This window comes from Urocampus carinirostris, chromosome 5 (assembly GCF_059441175.1).
Source record: "Urocampus carinirostris isolate Australia breed hairy pipefish chromosome 5, RoL_Ucar_1.0, whole genome shotgun sequence".
NCBI classification, from domain to species: Eukaryota; Metazoa; Chordata; class Actinopteri; order Syngnathiformes; family Syngnathidae; genus Urocampus; species Urocampus carinirostris.
Window position 1 is genome coordinate 2,916,379 of NC_142353.1, and position 19,662 is coordinate 2,936,040.

Below are 19,662 nucleotides of genomic sequence, written 5' to 3' on the forward strand. Positions count from 1 at the left end.
ATAGTCACAGGCACTGTTCCCTGTAAGCTTCCACGGGTCTGATCAATTACACAAAGTTTGTGAGCGTCTCTGAGAATAATGGAGAGCAACTTCAATCCCAAGAGTGGCAACTAAATCATTAGCAAAACCTGACATACAATCAAGTTACATTTTGCTGGCTTTCTGGCAATACTACATGGTTACTTTTTAAAATTTGAATGAATTGACTCATGTAATATAGGCAAGGTTGCACAGCCCTCGCATGTCAGTTACTACTTAAATAAGTATCTTTTGTTATGTCTTAGCAACATTTTGTGGATTTATTTATTTGGTTAAACATAACAGAACTGTGTATAATCAAACTTTCAATTTTCAGAAGTAGAATGCTAGCAAAAATATTGACTGCAAATTATTTGAAATTAACACAAGAGAGATCAAAGAGACTCCAAAAACTGTCTTTTTCCTGTTTCTTTCTTTCTTTGTTTGTTTTTCTTTGCTTATTTATTTTTTCCAGACCTTTTACTACTTTTTTCTTACTTTTTTCTTTTGCTGTCTAGATTCTTTTTTTCTTATATTTGTTACTTCCTTTTCTCTATTTTTTCACATTTTACATATTTTTTTTCTTGCTTTTTCTTATTTTTTCCTGCTTTTTTCTCCCTTTTACTTTTTCTTTTATTTATTTATTTTTCTTCTATTTGTTTTTTCTTATATTTTCCAGTTTATTTTGTCCTTCTTTTTTCTTATTTTATTTTTGTCTAGTTTACTTTGCTTTTCTCCTTTTTAAATCATCTTGTGCATAATGTTACATAATAATTGGTAATATATGGATGAAAGCAACAAAAACAAACTGAAGAGCCAAATAGGAGCCGCAACAGCCTCTTTTTAGTGAGCTGAACCAAAAGAGGCGCTTCTCTAAAAAAAAAAAAAGACAAAAACTTGTGTGGCAACAGAGGTAAGATAAGCCACGTAGCCACATGGTCTAGCTTTGCAGACGATCATTAAAGTAAACCACACTGTCCCTCTATAGTTTATTGTCTTAGTGATAAAAAAAAAAACACTATAATATTTTTTTCAATAAGCGATCTCATCCATCCTCTCTCTGCATGCACTGTAATTCTGTCAGAATTTGCTATTGAATTGCAATGTTGAGCCTTGATTTGTGTGCGGAATATATATTTTTTTTGTGCACTTAGATCTGGCCATTGCGCAATTGCGCACGCAGCTTAGAGGGAACATTAGTCCCAGTTGAATTGATTTTATTTCCAGATCATTTGGAGTGAAGTCCTCTTCTTACTTACAGGGAGTCTCAAGAGTTTGTTGAAAACTATGAGGGGGCTTTGGGCAAAGGAAAGGGTCAAACATTCTACACATACAAGGTGATAATGACCAAGGTAAGGGGACATCATTGAAATTCCATCTGAGTAATAACTCACCTCCAGTAGGTTTGTGATTCAAGATGGCCAACCTGCTTCACGAGAGTTCTCAGAGATAATATCCAAACCCAGTTGGCCTGTTTTCTGTAACTGGTTCATATTTGGCAGTTACGTGAAATCTTTGCTACTGCGATATCCTTTTAGTTCACACAAAATGGGAAAATGTCATCAGAACTGAAGTGCTTTGAAAATTTAACAATTTGTTGCTTGTAAGTAGTGATAGCAGCTCACTTTGAACTGGTGCAAAACAAGAGAATAGACAAATCAAAACATAGCAGTGACGCAAAGTGAAGAAATTCAACTGAGCGTGGGTAAATGGCAGGAGTAACTCACTGTTTGCTAATCACAATGCAGGACACACTGCACGGTGAGGAAGGCTGACTGATGTTTGATTTATGTATATTATCTATGTTTCTAATGTGAGCGTCTGCTCAGAAAGTGCTGGTCTACAAGTGATCCAAGAGCCAAGAAGAGAGCGTTCTTCATTTGGGGCGCTGTGGAATGCTCTGCCTTTTGAGATTCGATCGGCAACCACCGAGGAACTGTTTAAATCTAGGCTTAAAACACATTTATATTCTATGGCTTATTAATGGCGTATGTTTCATGTTGACAATGTCTGTGTATTGTTTGTTAAAGCTTTTGAACCTCCAATGAAGCCTGGTTATTCTGGAGGGGGAATTACCTCATGTGCGGCCCCTTCTCAAGGTTTCTTTCCTCATGCTTAGGTTTTGGAGTTTTTCCTTGCCCTCATGTAGGTTTTCGATCAGGGGATGGTGTAATAATATGCTGTACAGTAGCCTTAATAGTCTGTAGTCTGTACAGTCCTTAGAGAATTCTTGTGATTAAGGACTATACAAATAAACATGACTTGACTTGACTGAGGAGTTTCCAGTAAAGATGACATCAAGACCTCCCAGCAAATGACCAATCATGGCTCTGCTTCTAGAAGCAGGTAAACCATGATTGGTTGTTAAGATGGATAAAAACAGGTCCATTTAGCTTTTTATCTTACATTGTACAAACTTAATATGAATCAAAATGGCACGTTCGGACTAGTGGGGGCTTACAAAACACGTTGATTTGAAATTCCTTTGGGTTTAATTATTATTCAAAAAACAGAATATTCATCAAAATTCAATAATTAGCCTTCAGCAGGTATGAAAGTATTCTCTATTCGGGTCCCGGTGCTGTGGAATGCTCTCCTATGAAATGTAATCTGCAACCTCAGTAGAAGTGTTTATATCTAGACTAAATACACATTTATATTCAATAGCTTATGAATAATGTTGACCTCAGGAAGCTGTCAATCAGATATTCTGTAATTATCTATTTTTCATGTTGATGATGTCAGTGTAATGTCTGTATAGCCCTTTCAGACTTCTTGTGAGTAAGGTTAATACAAATAAACACGACTCCACTTATTTCAACCTGCTTAAGAGTTTCATTCATTTGTTAAGAAATGGGTGAAATTTCAACGGGACTTTGAAAACTGCAAAACAGCTTGCATTCCATGGGAGATGAAAATCAAAGAGATTGAAAGTAAGTTTTATATCACAAATAATATTTCAAGATGGAAGTAAAAAATAGCCTTAAAAAAGCCTTATAATTTGTGATATTGTTCTGCTTATCCCAGGTCATTTCGGCTCTTCTGTTGCCTCTTATTTCATCTTCCTGAGGTGGATGTACGGCATCAATATGATCCTGTTCGGTCTCACTTTTGGCCTCATCATGGTGCCAGAGGTTTGATCCTTTTAGGTTTTCTTTGTATGTGTTTTCAAACGACTTTTTTAAAAATGTTAAAATTTTCATCCATCAGGCATTAATGGGGCGTCCATACGGTAGCATCTCAAGAAAGACCGTCCCAAGGGCTGAGGAAAGAAGTGCCATGGACTTTGCTGTCTTGTGGGACTTTGGGGTTGGTTTACCTTATGACAAAACATAAATCCACATTGATTTACTGTATTTTCAGAACCATGGAGCGCACCGTGTTAGAAGGCACAGTCTACGTCGCTGGTTGTATTTCTGTATTTAATACGATAGGGCACACGGGTGCCCTCTGTTGAAAAAGAAACAAGATGGAGTGAGTAGGTGAAAGAGGATTTTTTTGCATCAGATTGGAGTAGGGTTGGTACCGCACTCAACTGAAAAGAAAACAGAGATTTTTAAAAAGGAGAACTGAGCAGTGTTTACCTAAACGAGTTTAATAATGTTGATGTTAGTGAATGTCAAATTATTCTTGTGCCACTTTTGCAATGTGAAAAAGCACACTCTGTAGCCTATACACATTTTTGAACAGAAATTCTAGACTGATATGGTTTTAAATGTAGGTATTTGTGCTTTAATACCAATAATACCAAAGACCAAGATATCTGATATCTCAAGTGACAATTGACTACTTTTACACGTTTCATTTTTAATTCATTTATATTTTTGGAGGCAAAACGATCTTATCTTGTTAGTTTCCTGTTCCAATGGAAAAAAAAATCAAGTCCACTGCTGAATATAGTGTAATATAGAATATAGTTTGGATGCCCTTGGCTAAGTGTGGGATGAAGCTAAACAAAATAGTATAACTAAAATGCAAGTTTTGAATATCAGGCAGGTAAAAAAAATCGACTTGTCTAAATCGACTTGTCTTAATCAAGCCACTTAATGTTCCTTAACAAACAAATTATACAAATTACGATCGCGACATATGTTCTTTCTGAGGTAGAGGTAAGATCGGGCCAATTAAATTCAGCCCAACCCAACCCGAGTCAGGGGTATATAAACCGAACCTGACGAGTTAACTTGAATTGATAAACGAGCCCGAAATAAACCCGAAGCTACGAATTTCGGGCCCTGTCGGGTCGGGTTCGGGCCCTGGCCCAAGATCTAACCTCTAGTCTGAAGCATAGTGCACGATAAGAGGAGTCCAAGTTCGCAGGTGTAGTAAAATTTTGGCACAACATCTCCTGGGCTGCTCCGTTTCCATGATCTTCTGCGTAACCAGGGTTGGGTAGGGTTACTTTAACTTGATTACCGTATTTTCCGCACTATAAGGCGCACCTAAAAGTCTTAATTTTTTTCAAAAGCTGACCATGCGCCTTATAATACAGTGCGCCTTATATATGGCTCAATATTAAGTCGCAAGGTCTCGCAACTTACGCAACAGCCGCCGACTCGATTTTCCCCCGAACGTGGAGTAGTCCGCGGTGTATGCTGGGATTTATATACCGGCGTTTCATTGGCTAACCAATGTGTCAATCATCATTTGAATCGATCGCTATTGGCTGAAGTTATTCGGAGCCTCGGATAGGCTAGAGGGCCGAAACAAACCCTGCAATTGGCCGAAAAAGATGTGTCAATCATCAGTTAAATCGATCGCTATTGGCTGAAGTTATTCGGAGCCTCGGATAGGCTAGAGGGCCAAAACAAACCCTGCAATTGGCCGAAAAAGATGACTCTGAATAGCAAGCTTGCTAAAGTACGCCATAAAGAAACATGTTTCATTAGTCTGTATTTGTAAATATTTTACTCTCCTGGATTTACTTCACTCACGGTTGTAAGAAGACCATGATTGCGTATCACTATTGAACGTGAGAACTTAGGTGAGCTATGCGGCTTTATATTTTCCCGGTATCTTGTTTTAGAACAATCTTGATGTTGCTGTGATGAGTAGAGTGAATTAAACCCAATTCCAAGTGTTTATTGTCATATGCACAGTAAAGTTGCGAGCGAAAAAGAAAATAGAAACTAAGGAATGGTTGGCATTTCTTGAATCCCAAGACTTTAACCTTCCGAATGATATTTGAAACGATGCATTTGAGTGACATCGTACGGACACCGCATCCGCGTCGTGTCTACGACACGTATTTGCTTCTTTGCAAGCTTTGGGAATGTTAAGGGGGTAATAAATTTGACTGAATCATCTGTTTTGTCGACGTTCCAATTGTAGCGCCTTATAATCCGGTGCGCCTTATCTATGGAAGATATAGGACCAAAAACTATTTTTTGGGGGTGCACCCTATAACCCGGTGCGCCCTATAGTGCGGAAAATACGGTACTTTCAATTACTTTTGGATTACTCCAATACCAAATATGCTAATAAAAGACAAAATAAACTAAATATGAATACAATTATGATTCACAACACGTGGTAAGCTTTCTCTCCTGGCTTTGATCTCTTTGATCTCCGGCAAAACTAACATCAAATGCGACAGAAACAAAATGAAAATAAATCCAAACAGCTTGCCAACATCATTTTTGCCATTCCATGTATTCCGTTACTCCCCAAGCCTGCACAAAATTGAGTAATTTTATTCATATTAAGTTTCTTTTGTCTTTTAATAGCATATTTGGTATTGGAGTAATCCAAAAGTAATTCAAAATAATCAAGTTAAAGTAACCCTACCCAACCTTGCGCGTAACGCAGAAATCAAGACACCGCGGCAGACAAATAAGAGAAAGCATTTAATGGAGTGAAAGTGAAGTTTTCAATTGAATTTATATTTGAGGGACAAGTTCGTTTCGACTAAATTTGTGACCTCCCAGTCTTTGAGCGGGTTCCCAATCCTCAGACCACCAAGCTGATTTCTGACCGTCGCTTTACATGAGACACTGCACAATAGGGTGCGAAGCACAATTTGAAGGAAATCGAAGAGTATTATGTGCACCTTATGGTTGTGAAAATACGGTACTCATATGGGGTCAAACATGCATCTGCAGGGCTACGCTCAGTACTCGGTCCTCTTCTATGGTTACTACAATGACCAGCGTGCTATTGGTTGGCTCAAGTTTCGCATGCCTTTGTCTTACTTCCTTGTTGGAGTCGGAACAGTGGCCTACAGCTACATGGTGGTCATTAGAACGTGAGTTAATATTTTTACTGTACAGTACATATCAGGGATATCAAATGCAAATGGACTGTGGGCCGAATAAAACAAATGGCTAAAATCTGTGGGCTAGACTAATCAAATGTTAAACATCTTAAAAATGACATAGTGAGTGTAGTGAGCCTAATTGAACAAACTGAAAATATATTTCTATCTTATAAGCTAAATCAAGCAATATTTTCTTATGTCTCTGTCAATAAGGTTCAATTTTCAACAAGCACATAATCCCTTTCTGTATGACAGTTTTCTTATCCCCAGTTTCGCTACTTTGCTGATTTTAATTGTGAATTGTGTTCTCCGTTTTGATCGGCTAATCAGTGGAAGAATTCTATCACCAACTTTTTCAAATATGTTAGATAATGGTAAAATATATTTTTTTGTAAAACAATACTGGAAGATAATTTCAGTTTTTTTATGTCCACATGATGACGGCAAAGTATCATGTAAAGTAAAGTGGATTGTGTCCTTAATCCATACAGTTTTGCAATAAAACATTATTTTTTCAATTATAATTCTTATAGTGCAGAAGTTATTTGTTATTTGTTTTTAGAGTAGACTGTTCAGGGCGGAACAAACCCCGACGGATGAAAAAAAAAGAGTATTCGAGCGCGTCCAAGAAATACAATGTACTTGCACGCATGTGTTTGTTTCACTGTTTCCATCCCCTGGTTTAAAGTCATGGTTGCAGCCTTAAAGATTACGTGTGGGATTTGAAAATTCAAGTCTGCATTCATGACTTTAAGTGAGGAGATGACGGGCAGAGTAACACATAATTTGTGTGCATTTCTCGGAGGCCCTCAGATAAACCTTTTTTTTAATAATTTTGGGGGTCATTCCGCCCCCAACAGGCCTGATAAAAGTCACATAATAGCAGATAGGGGCAATAGAAAATGAAGTATAAGGGCTCTTTGAACTCACTTGGGCATTGCTAACACATACTTAATAGAGAAAATATTTAACTTTTAACTTTTAAAGGACACCTCAAACTACGCACCCCACCTTTGAACACTTGCCTGTAAAACGGGTTTGTTGAGTGACAAAAAAATAAATAAAAATAATTGAATAAATAGAGGTTTATACTTCACGGGTTTTTGACTAACGAGGGATCACTGTACATAAAAAACCCTATAACATTAACATTATATGAGAGATAACAATTAAATAAAATATATTAAAATTTGTACGCAATAAAATCATGTTAAAAACATACAGTGAAAAAAAAAACCCAATACTCTACAGTAATTTATCAAAAGTATTACAGGGGCTGTAGAAAACCTTTCTGTGGGCCGTGATACACATGCAATATAATGACCATATTTTATCTGCCCAAAAAGAATGGCCCGGAACTCCAACGAAACAGGTGTCGGAGATGACAACAGCTTTAATTTCAGCTGGAAAATGTTCACAAGTTGGGACTACCTGATCGGGAATGCTGAAACAGCAGATAATAAATTTGCGTCCATCACCACTAGCTTCAAGGTTTATGCATATTTGTCAGTGTTGACATAATTTATGTAATAGTAAATAGATATTCCTTCTGCTGCTTTACCAGGAAGCCATTCTAGAAGAACAAGAAAGCCTTAAAGATGACAACATCCATCTGACACGATTCCTGAGAGTGCTGGCCAATTTCCTGGTGTCGTGCTGCCTTGCTGGAAGTGGATACCTTATTTACTTTGTTGTGCGGCGCTCACAGAAATTTGCTCTAGATGGACTGGAAAATCATTCTTGGTGGGAAAGGAATGAGGTAGAAACAAAAGAGATGTTGAAGCTGTCAATAAGAAATGTGCATTCACAATCTTCGACATACAACACGGAGGAACCGGAATTGCAGATACAACGTCATGAATTAAAAGAAAACAATATTGATCCGAATAATAATCACAAAAAAAAAGAATCAACGTATGAATGTGTATTTTTTTTTAAATTCTCGCAAGTTGAGAAATTCTATATTCATTTTATATAACATGAAGTTGACCTAGAGTGAGCTGAAATGATTTGGGGGTCATTCCGGCCTGAACAGGCCTCATAAAAGTAAAATAAAAACAGATAGGCGCAATGGAAAACCTTTATCTGTGGAACAGTACGGATGGTATTATTTGTTATTTTTTTGATTCAAGTTGATTTTCTAATTTCATATATATATATATATATATATATATATATATATATATATATATATATATATATATATATATATATATATATATATATATATATATATATATATATATATATATATATATATATATATATATATGGAGAACATGCAAACTCCACACAGGTAGGCTGGTAGCTGGATTCGATCCCATGACCTCAGAACTGGGGGGCAGACACGCTAACGATTCAAACACTGTGCCGCCCGCATGGTGTTATTATATGTCAAAATAGAGCTTTTAACATAATCAATAATTTAAAGACACAGGTGCCGCCATGCCTTAGAGGATGCTGCCGATGAAATCCGTTATATCGAATGCACTAATGTATACATGCATTTTGAAAATACGTTGTTGCATTCTATTTGTGAATCAATGGATAACACACACTTCTTCAATCTGTCCTTCATTGTAAATGTGAAATGTAGAACATTTGGTTTGTGGTAATAAGCAATGTTTTATCTTCTAGGTAAATATGGTGATGTCATTACTGGGGATGTTTTGTCCCATGTTGTTTGACATCATTAGCACCCTGGAAAACTACCACCCTCGAGTTGCCCTTCAGTGGCAGCTAGGGCGCATCTTTGCCCTGTTCTTAGGAAACCTCTACACATTTATCATTGCACTGATGGATGAAATCAACCTTAAAGTTAAGATTGTACTGTTTGAATAATGGGAACTTAGTGATGTGCAACCTTAGAAGTGTACGTGTGTTTCAGAGAGAAGAGGAAAAAATAATCAAGTTTAATATAACACAGTGGGAGGCAAGTTTTTACAACGTCACTCCAGGAGTAAACAATACTGCACCGCCTACACTTCATCCTGCTGATGTTCCTCGTGGACCATGTTGGGAAACCATGGTGGGGCAGGTACACAATCAACACTCAAGTTAATAGAACTCTGGGCCGTTAAAGGTATTCCCCAATTTTTAAACAATGCAAAATGAGAGTGAAAAGTATGTATTTTTTCATAGAATGTATTCATATATAGTTCAGTGATTTTCCGAGATAATGTATTTTGTAGACAGCATGTCTTGTCTTTGGCATCCTGAGCTGCGATGTCATCAGAGGAACACCAGCACCCTAGCAAGTGTTAATTAGTCAAATAGTGTTTTAGGCCAAGTTTTGCTGTTTTTTGTGGAGAATGCCTAGGCTTTGTTCACTGGTGGGTGCAGTCATGGTACAACATAGGGTGAGAAGGGAAAAAAAAATGGCTAACTGTTAAAAATAACACACGGAAAGCAGCTAACGGTGATGGTCAATGAAGATGGCTGCAGCCTCAGCCAAAAACCAAAGGCTAGCCAACCAAATATAACGCAGTGAGCAGCCAGGCTAACCCAAAACAAACAACAAAAAGCAGAATGGCTATGGCGACAAACCCAAAGCCGGCAGCAGATGAGCGCCAACTAAGACCAAACAAAACAGGAAAGCCCTCAGTAGCCTCAAGGCTTAAGGGGAGCTAGCCGGACAAGATTATACCAACAGTCACAATGCTCCCAGGGACAGGGTAAGCAAAGTTCCAATTTTGCCAAGCAGAACTGAGCTGTATGCAATCGACGTTCACTACAATCGCTGTCAGTTTAGGAGCTGCCCCACACGTTCTGTTAAAGGGATTTGACATTTTGAAAGTATTGTGCTCTTTCAATGTCACTGCCAATGTTGGTGACTAATGTTACATGGATGAAAGCAACAAAAAAAAAACTGAAAAGCCGTTTGGGAGCAGAAAGACTCCTTTTACAGAAAGGCTCCTTTTACTTAATTCAAAGTGATCTCTAGTTCTATATATATGTGCGGCAAAACTGATGTAGGCACGTAAGTAAGAAAGTTCTCGGAGCTCTTCAGCTAATTTTCTATTTATTACTGTTTTCTTGTCTATTTTGCTTTCTTTTCTGGACACATTCTGGCCAATAATATGTATAGTCGTGAGAAACTTCTAAATTTGGGTGTGACTCTAAATTACATTATTTTTTTGGCACTTTTTACGCCACCTTTGATATTCCGCACGAAATACGAAGGGTTACGGGATCTCCGTGGGTGGCCAACCCACTCACCAAGCGGCAAAGATGGCGTAAGGATGGCTAACAAAAGCGGGGTTGTCGCTCGGGCCTCGGTGCTAAGCTAAGTGAGCTACATCGACGGGACTGTAAAACTGATTTTAAAAACGGCAGAGAAGGACACGATGATGATGGAATTGTGGCTAAATCTACTAATACTTCGTCATCAACCTCAACTGTCAACCGATGCCTGAGACACTCCTTGTGATCAAGGGCTGTACAAATAAACATGACTTGACTTGACACTTGAGGTTTTGAGTTTTTCCTTACCCTCATATAGTTTTTAGATCAGAAGATGGTGTCGTAATCGTCTGTCATCCGTGCGACCTTTTGAAGCTTTTTGTGATTAGGGGCTGTATAAATAAACATGACTTGATTTGACTTGACTTGTCTCTCTATATTCTAATATCTTAAAGATAAAAAAACGAAATCATCATGTTTTTAAGAGGAAACTCCTCCACATCTCCTCGAAACCGCCCACCGGACACCTCTCTCTTGCAATAACTCAAGCTCACATGCAAACTTTCTTTCATTTAATCAATTTTTTGCTGACAATTACTTAAAGATACTGTGCCTAAAACACGGCAGGGGGAACCCGTGTTGTTTTTGCCTGCATGCACTGAAATTCTGGCCGACTTTACGTGTGAATCAATTTTGCAATGACCAAGCCTGATTTTTGGGCGCAGGATAGACTTTTTAGTGCCCTGAAAGGCACTGTCCAGTAGAGGAAAAAATTGTCACAGCTCTAGAGGAAAGCACCCAGATGGGTCAACTTTAAGACTGAATATTTTGAGTGCCCCGTGCGTGAAATATTTTGCAACATATAATTATATAATAATAACGTATAATTGTGGCAGGAACACTACACGTGTCTAATCAAAAAAAATCTGTTTGGGAATACCTTTAATATTTGCTTAACATTTTTTTTACTGGGCACCTTTTAAACTTGCTAAAGGATTGTCCATTTCAGGAGTTTGTGCGACTCATCATATCTGACACTATGACATCCTACGCTATGTTGTTTATTGGTGATTTTCTGAGAGCTGTGCTTGTCCGTTTTCTCAACTACTGCTGGTGCTGGGACTTAGAGGCTGGATTTGTGAGTCAGCATTTTCAATTGCCTCCTCAAATATCCATAGAGCAGGGGTCGGGAACCTTTTTGACCCAAAGAGCCATAAAAGCAAAAATATTTATATTCTTTTTTTTGGGGGATGAGCAACACTATACATTTCAAGAAAAAATTAAACAAAACCGCGAAACCCGCTCTCCAGACAGAAGCTAATTCTTCCGCACATTTGTCTTCACTTTTACTCATTTGATGATTTGATCAAATCTATAAAATAACAATAATGCTAGAGCCTGTGTCACATATCAATACAGTATTGTACAAATATACCACTTAAAATTTGTCTCACACTCGCAATTACTGAAAAGTGTTATGGATCATTTTTGAGCTGAATAATGTTTCAAAACATGGTGCAAGCAAAGTTCTTTTGTGAAAATGTAAAAAAAAAAAATACTGCAAATAATAAGGACATCCTCATATTTACTTATGGCGCAGAGCGCAATGAGCAAAAAAGTGAAGGGAGTGTTGTGTGCAGGGATTCGCCTACCTGTACCTCTTACCCAATCAAATTGCCCTGACTGGTTTGCTGGCATTTTGGCGTGTTTACAGTCTGTTCTTTGGGTTTTCATCATAAAGTATCTCAACAGTGATCATACGTACCGTATTTTCCGCACTATAGCGCACCGGGTTATAGGGCGCACCCCCAAAAAATAGTTTTTGGTCCTATATCTTCCATAGATAAGGCGCACCGGATTATAAAGCGCTAAAATGGGAACGTCGACAAAACAGTCAGATGATTCAGTCCAACTGATTACCCCCTTAACATTCCCAAAGCTTGCAAAGAAGCAAATACGTGTCGTTGACACGAAGCGGATCTGTGTCCGTACGATGTCACTCAAATGCATCGTTTCAAATATCATTCGGAAGGTTAAAGTCTTGGGATTCAAGAAATGCCAACCATTCCTTAGTTTCTATTTTCTTTTTCGCTCGCAACTTTACTGTGCATATGACAATAAACACTTGGAATTGAGTTTAATTCACTCAACTCATCACAGCAACATCAAGATCGTTCTAAAACAAGATACCGGGAAAATATAAAGCCGCATAGCTCACCTAAGTTCTCACGTTCAATAATGATACGCAATCATGGTCTTCTTACAACCGTGAGTGAAGTAAATCCAGGAGAGTAAATTATTTGCAAATACAGACTAATAAAACATGTTTCTTTATGGTGTACTTTAGCAAGCTTGCTAAGCTTGTTACGCCATTGCTAAACTCGGCCAATTACAGGGTTTGTTTTGGCCATCTAGCCAATCCGAGGCCCCGAATAACTTCAGCCAATAGCGATCGATTTAACGGATGATTGACACATCTTTTTCGGCCAATTGCAGGGTTTGTTTTGGCCCTCTAGCCAATCCGAGGCTCTGAATAACTTCAGCCAATAGCGATCGATTCAACGGATGATTGATACATCTTTTTCGGCCAATTGCAGGGTTTGTTTTGGCGCTCTAGCCAATCCGAGGCTCCGAATAACTTCAGCCAATAGTGATCGATTTAACGGATGATTGACACATCTTTTTCAGCCAATTGCAGGGTTTGTTTCGGCCCTCTAGCCTATCCGAGGCTCCAAATAACTTTAGCCAATAGTGATCGATTCAAATGATGATTGACACATTGGTTAGCCAATGAAACGCCGGTATATAAATCCCAGCATACACCGCGGACTACTTCACGTTCGGGGGAAAATCGAGTCGGCGGCTGTTGCGTAAGTTGCGAGACCTTGTGATTTAATGTTGATCCATAAATAAGACGCACTGTATTATAAGGCGCATGGTCAGCTTTTGAAAAAAATTAAGACTTTTAGGTGCCCCTTATAGTGCGGAAAATACGGTAGTTGAATGAGCTTCCATTGAAAGAATTTCTTAGCGACGTAATGCCAAAACGGGATATGTTGGTGTGACACTCTGACTATAAACTAGAGTTAATAATGTGCCCTTTATACTTGACCCTACCAAAGTTATCTCAGTGTTGCTGTGGTTTTACATTTACCACAATTACATTTAATTTCAGAGCTAGATTTAGACATGAAATGAGTAGAATATGGCTTGAGAGTAATGTTTTCCCAACCCCTGGCATAGAAGCTTTGCAAATATGAGTCGGGAGACTATTTTGTTAATTTTTGGTCTCCTCTGCACCTTCTGAAAGCCGTCATACTCTGAGTTTGATGTCAGCGGGAATGTCCTTGGCTTGATCTTCAATCAAGGAATGATATGGTAAGAGACAAACCATTTTTTGAAGAAACAAGGACCATAAATGAAGAAGTGACATCCATCCATTGGGACAATCCAACGAAATCTCTTTCCCATTGGCCGATAAATATTTGTTTCTTGTTTACAAGATTCAGTTTCTCATTTTACTATTTAACTTGATTCTCTGGTAAAATAGGAAAATATTTTCTCTTTCTTAATCAACTTTTTCACTCGTTTATATTGATCCAAGAAACTTTAAGGGACAGTGTGTAATATTTAGTGCGTCCTAGTGGTTCAAAAAAACTTTCTTTCAGTAAAAAAAACAAAAAAAAAACATCAATTTGAATACTGGGCCAAAATACATGAACTTTCATACTAATGTTAATTATTATTTAAAAAAAAAAAAAACAATGTGTTCATAAATTTGTATTTGTTTTACACAGCAAAATCCGCACTTAAGTCGCCACACTTACACACCGATAAGCAAGGCGCCTTCCTGCTTATCGGGGGCATCAGAGGCTCAGTGAGCGCATCCATTCCATTCATCCCAAAGGCCTTAGTTTTTGGAACTGGGGTGAAAAGCGAATGTCCAGTTCAATCTGTGGTTACGGAAAAAAAAGGGGGGAAACCTAGTCCTTATGAAGAGAAGGCGCACGTAGTTCGATAATCCAGTGCAAACGAAAAGAAGAGTCTTTGAAAAGAAAAAGCATATAGGCCCTTCAAGTCCGCAGCCGACATAAAATGGAGAAAAACTAGATTTGAATAGTTGTTGTTTTGCTGGGCTTTTTTTCCCTGTACAGGAGTTGAACCATCAGACGCATCATTAAAAGTATGACTTTAACATATTTTGCCCAAAAAAAATCTGCTAGATTCTTTGCAACTGCAATAATATTCCACTATTTTTATCATCAATCTTAGGTAAATAAGAAAAAAATATATTATTTTCCAAAGACTTTACACTAAAGAAACAAGAAATGTCATATTGAGTAACTAATAGCAAACTATTTTGTTCATTAAAAAATAGTTTATTTTTCAGGGTTATCCTGAAAAAAAAAAAATGCAAACTTGTAAAATGTAGTGCCAGAAGACAAACATATTGATTACTGATGCGAGGCACCTAAATCGGCTCCTTTGGCACCAACCGCCTCAGATGCTGATTGGCTGCTCGTCTCCTTTTAAACCCCCGTCCTCCTGTCACCGGTTGTCAGTTTGTCTGCGGACCTCAGCCCACGCGAGGCAAGCCCTTTCGACCCTGACTCTCTTCTGTCTTGATTTCTGTTTGATTCCCTGCAACGACCCTTTTTCTGAACTCGGTTACGTTTCTGCTCCACCGCCCCGGCCATTGACCTGTTCTTCCCCCGGTCTTGACACTGCCTTCGCTCGCCACGGAAGTTCCACTTCCGCGTTCCGAGCAATCCGCTACCCGTTACCGACGATTACCGGATCGTGGGTGCAGCCCTCTCCCCCTTCTAAATAAAGCTGTGAAAAACGAACGCAAGTGGGTCCTGTCTCCGTTTCTGGTCCCGGACACATATAGTGTCTACACCCTTTTCATGGCCAAATTCAAGCACTTTTTAGAAATAAAAGCCAATTTTCAAATCTATCCAGTACCATCTAAAGAAGAAACGATGTGAATCATGTGTTTTGCAAAGCCACAAATATATAGGTAATTTAGATATTGCGTGCGTGTTTATCTACACATGATTTTTAGATTCAAAGTAAATTACTCATATATTTGTTTTTCAGACACCTCTCTTCATGTATGAAGTTTTTTTTAATTAGAATTTACCAATGGGAAAAGCTATCCTTAATATTATTTATTGTATAGAATATATATATATATATATATGTATATATATATATATATATTAATAGGGAAGATGAAGGGGTAGGGAAAATAAGCGTCTGCTTCACACTACCCCTTTTTGAACATGTTATGTTAACATTATTTTGTTATTAAGTCATTATTTTTGTCCTGTTTTAATTTTATTTTGTGATGTTTGAAATAAAGTTTTCATTCATTCATTGTATAATAATTGTTAAAAAAAAATGAGGGTTTGCACTTCACGGATTTTGTCTTTCACTGTTTTTATCGTAACGTAACCCTCGCGTTAAACAAGGATTCACTTTCATTTGTTTTTCTGGTACTGGGTAACTTTATTATACTTCTTATTTTACTATTTTACCTGTTTTTTTTTTACTCTAAACTCATAAAAGTATTATAAAACAAAATTATCAAAATTAATATGGAAGATGGCAGATTCTTTTACTCCTTTTAAGCATCATTTTTGAGATGTCTGTAAATATTTTTTAAAATAAAAAACATTATTTACCTTCTCTGTATTAAAGTATTGTGTTACCTTATTTACTACAGAAACTAGTTTTAAAAATTGCAAACTAAGAAAATGGCAATTAAAACAGGATTTAAAAATCTGCTGAAGGGGATAGAATGGATTTGCATTGCAGCATTTAAAGCCCATGTATTTGTTTCTTACTAAATCCCTATGCTGGAGATCCATCTCTCCTAACTGTCAACAAAATAGTCCCTCATCTCATCATGTTGAACATAATGCTTTCTACTTCTAGGATGGGTGCCTTTTATGCACCCTGTCTACCCGCCCTCAATGTCCTTCGACTCCACGTGTCCATGTACCTCCAGTGCTGGGCCGTCATGTGCTGTAATGTGCCGCAAGAAAGGGTCTTTAAAGCATCTCGCTCCAACAACTTCTACATGGCCATGCTATTGGTTATATTGTTTCTTTCTACCCTACCTGCAATGTATACAATTGTCACAATCCCTCCGTCTTTTGATTGCGGACCATTCAGGTAACGAATTTACTAAGTTTCAATTGTGGATCATTTTTGCGTGTTTCTTCAAGTACATTTTCTTTGTAGTGGCAAGAGTCGCATGTTTGATGTCATCCATGAGACTCTAGAGTCAGACTTCCCAGCGTGGTTTGGAAAAGTGTTTAACTACGCCTCAAATCCTGGAATGATCTTACCCTTTATGTTGTTGATGGTGTGAGTAAAATTGATGAAATGTGTCACGTCAAAATATGTGGTCTAAAGCAAGGGTCGGGAACCCATTGCTTGCGAGTCTGATAGGGCTCTTTTCATGAGTAAATATGGCTTGTAGATAACATTTTGCTCAAACAAAATTTCTCTGCGTCATTTCAATTATTATATGCCATAAGCCGGCTTTGGTACGTGCAAAGCTGATGTACAGCTGATGTCAATTCTGTTTAGTCCAGGATATAGAGGGATAGATAGATAGATAGATAGATAGATAGATAGATAGATAGATAGATAGATAGATAGATAGATAGATAGATAGATAGATAGATAGATAGATAGATAGATAGATAGATAGATAGATAGATAGATAGATAGATAGATAGATAGATAGATAGATAGATAGATACTTTATTCATCCCCGTAGGGAAATTCACACTTCCAGCAGTCTACCCCGTTGTTTATTAACAGATGAACATGATGCCCTAGGGGTGCTTGTAGCGAAGTGGATGACGTCACGCCAGTCCAAAAATTCGACATCCCTGCGGCAGATGGAAAACTTTTCTTTGTGAAAATCCAGGGATACACCACCTCGTGTTAGCAAGTCCGCCTCCTCTCCGATTCCCCCCGGCTTTCGTGTCTCTGTTTAGCGGCGTTGAAGCCGGATTGCTCCGGGTAGCTCCGGGTGGCTACACGTTAGCGTCCGTAATGCTAAACGTGAGCCACGTTTCCGCAAAACACAGCAACTGCGCTCCCTGTGCGCTTCGATGTTTTCCACCAGCACTCGATGATCTTAATTGGTCGTGAGTTCGCATTTACCATGATTACGGATGGTACCGAAGACTTATAACGCCGCTAGTCGCTTCGCTAGCTCCGGCTTTTCTTCCGCGATAGGCCCCTTCATCACGCCGGCACGAGAATTTTTCAGGGCAAGGAGTTGAAATTCCTTGAATACACGCATTTCTTGTGCGTTAAAACCCATGTCCATAGGATAGAAGTAATCCATAGTGTAGTTGTCAAAACGGGAAGAAAAAACACCGAAGATAGGAGCAGACAATAAAACAATAGGGCAGCTGCATTATTCACCATAGAAAAGGCAGCCGCTCGTGGCTTTGATCTATACAGTTTTAACTACCGTATTTTCCGCACTATAAGGCGCACCTAAAAGTCTTTATTTTTTTCAAAAGCTGACCATGTGCCTTATAATACAGTGCGCCTTATATATGGATCAATATTAAGTCGCAAATTCTCGCAACTAAGGCAAGCAGCCGCCGACTAGATTTTCCCCCGAAGGCGAAGTAGTCCGCAGTGTATGCTGGGATTTATATACCGGCGTTTCATTTCCTAACCAATGTGTCAATCATCATTTGAATCAGTCACTATTGGCTAAAGTTATTCGGAGGTAAAGGGGGCGGATCCTTTTTATCATTTACAGGCTCGCATAGGCCAAAGGGGCGAAACAAAGCCTGCAATTGGCCGAAAAAGATGAATGTGAATCACACGTTGGGTTGCACTACGGCATAAAGAAAACATTTTTTTATTATTCTGTATTTGTAAATATTTTACTCTCCTGGATTTACTACACTCACGTTTGTAAGAAGACCATGGTTACATATCATTATTGAACGTGATGGCTGCAAGAGAACTTAGCTGAGCTATGCGGCTTTATATTTTCCCAGTATCTTGTTTTAGAACGATCTTGATGTTTCTGTGATGAGTCTATTTTTAAACTTAATTCAATTCAAAGTGTTTATTGTCATATGCACAGTAAAGAACCCCGTTTCCCTGCACAATAAAATTCTTACTTTGCTGTCCACACAGTTGCCAGCAAAAAATAAAATGGAAACTAAGAAATGTTTGGCATTTCTTGAATCCCAAAACTTTAACCTTCCGAATGATATTTGGAACGATGCATTTGAATGATTGGTGACATCGTACAGACACTGTTTCCGTACATGTCTGAGACACGTATTTGCTTCTTTGCAAGCTTTCGGAATGTTAAGGGGGTAATAAGTTTGACTGAACTATCTGACTGTTTTGTCGACGTTCCCATTGTAGCGCCTTATAATCCGGTGCGCCTTATGTATGGAAAATATAGGACCAAAAACTATTTTTGGGGGGTGCGCCCTATAACCCGGTGCGCCCTATAGTGCGGAAAATACGGTACGTATGATCACTGTTGAGATACTTTATGATGATAAATGTGAGACCACCCCGTTTTGGCTGTACGTCGCGAAGGAATTCTTTATATGGAAGCTTATTAAAGAATGTATAATACCGGTATATGTTAAGACACTTTATGTTGAAAACCCACGAAACAAACTTAAATCACCCCAAAACACCAACCACACACACAGAGCAATTAGATTGGGTGAGCAGTATGGGAAGGCAGATGATTGACCTTATCGCACGCTCCCTGCTTTTGTCTAGAAAGCGGTTTTAACGGTTTTGTTGAATTTTGTCTTAAAATTAATGGTGTGGCTGCTTCAAAAAAAAAAAAAAAAAAAAGGAAAATCAAAATATATTGCTATTATGGCTTTTTACGTCAAAAATGTTCTCGACCCCTGGTCTAAATTGTTCATTTCAAGAAGCAGGTCATCATATATTATTCATAGATATGATGACAATATTTGACTATCCTAGAATATATAGCAATTTTACAAATTTAAAAATTAAAAAGAACATTATAATCTTCAACTGTCTGCATCCTTGGCATTTTTTACGGTGGGCATGAGTAAGGGTGGTGCATGGGGTCATAAATCAACAATGTAATAAAGACATTTTGTTGTATTTGCATTGCACATTGAATGCATTAGATAGATAGATAGATAGATAGATAG

General features: G+C 38.1%; 1 protein-coding gene and 1 long non-coding RNA gene across 2 annotated transcripts in view; both read left to right on the forward strand.

Annotated features, from left to right (window-relative positions):
- The window catches only part of LOC148364968 (uncharacterized), a 253,508-nt gene that overhangs the window by 216,470 nt on the left and 17,376 nt on the right, over positions 1-19,662 (forward strand). The gene's annotated exons all lie outside the window — the stretch shown is intronic.
- The window catches only part of tmc1 (transmembrane channel-like 1), a 38,519-nt gene that overhangs the window by 13,032 nt on the left and 5,825 nt on the right, over positions 1-19,662 (forward strand). The window contains exons 5-17 of the mRNA XM_088334959.1: positions 1,280-1,370; positions 2,870-2,951; positions 3,046-3,152; positions 3,229-3,327; positions 6,120-6,262; positions 7,621-7,765; positions 7,839-8,033; positions 8,912-9,091; positions 9,162-9,311; positions 11,466-11,594; positions 13,767-13,834; positions 16,397-16,636; positions 16,706-16,831. Coding sequence (XP_088191085.1) covers positions 1,280-1,370; positions 2,870-2,951; positions 3,046-3,152; positions 3,229-3,327; positions 6,120-6,262; positions 7,621-7,765; positions 7,839-8,033; positions 8,912-9,091; positions 9,162-9,311; positions 11,466-11,594; positions 13,767-13,834; positions 16,397-16,636; positions 16,706-16,831 — 1,755 coding nt within the window. The remainder of the gene's footprint in view (positions 1-1,279; positions 1,371-2,869; positions 2,952-3,045; positions 3,153-3,228; positions 3,328-6,119; positions 6,263-7,620; positions 7,766-7,838; positions 8,034-8,911; positions 9,092-9,161; positions 9,312-11,465; positions 11,595-13,766; positions 13,835-16,396; positions 16,637-16,705; positions 16,832-19,662) is intronic.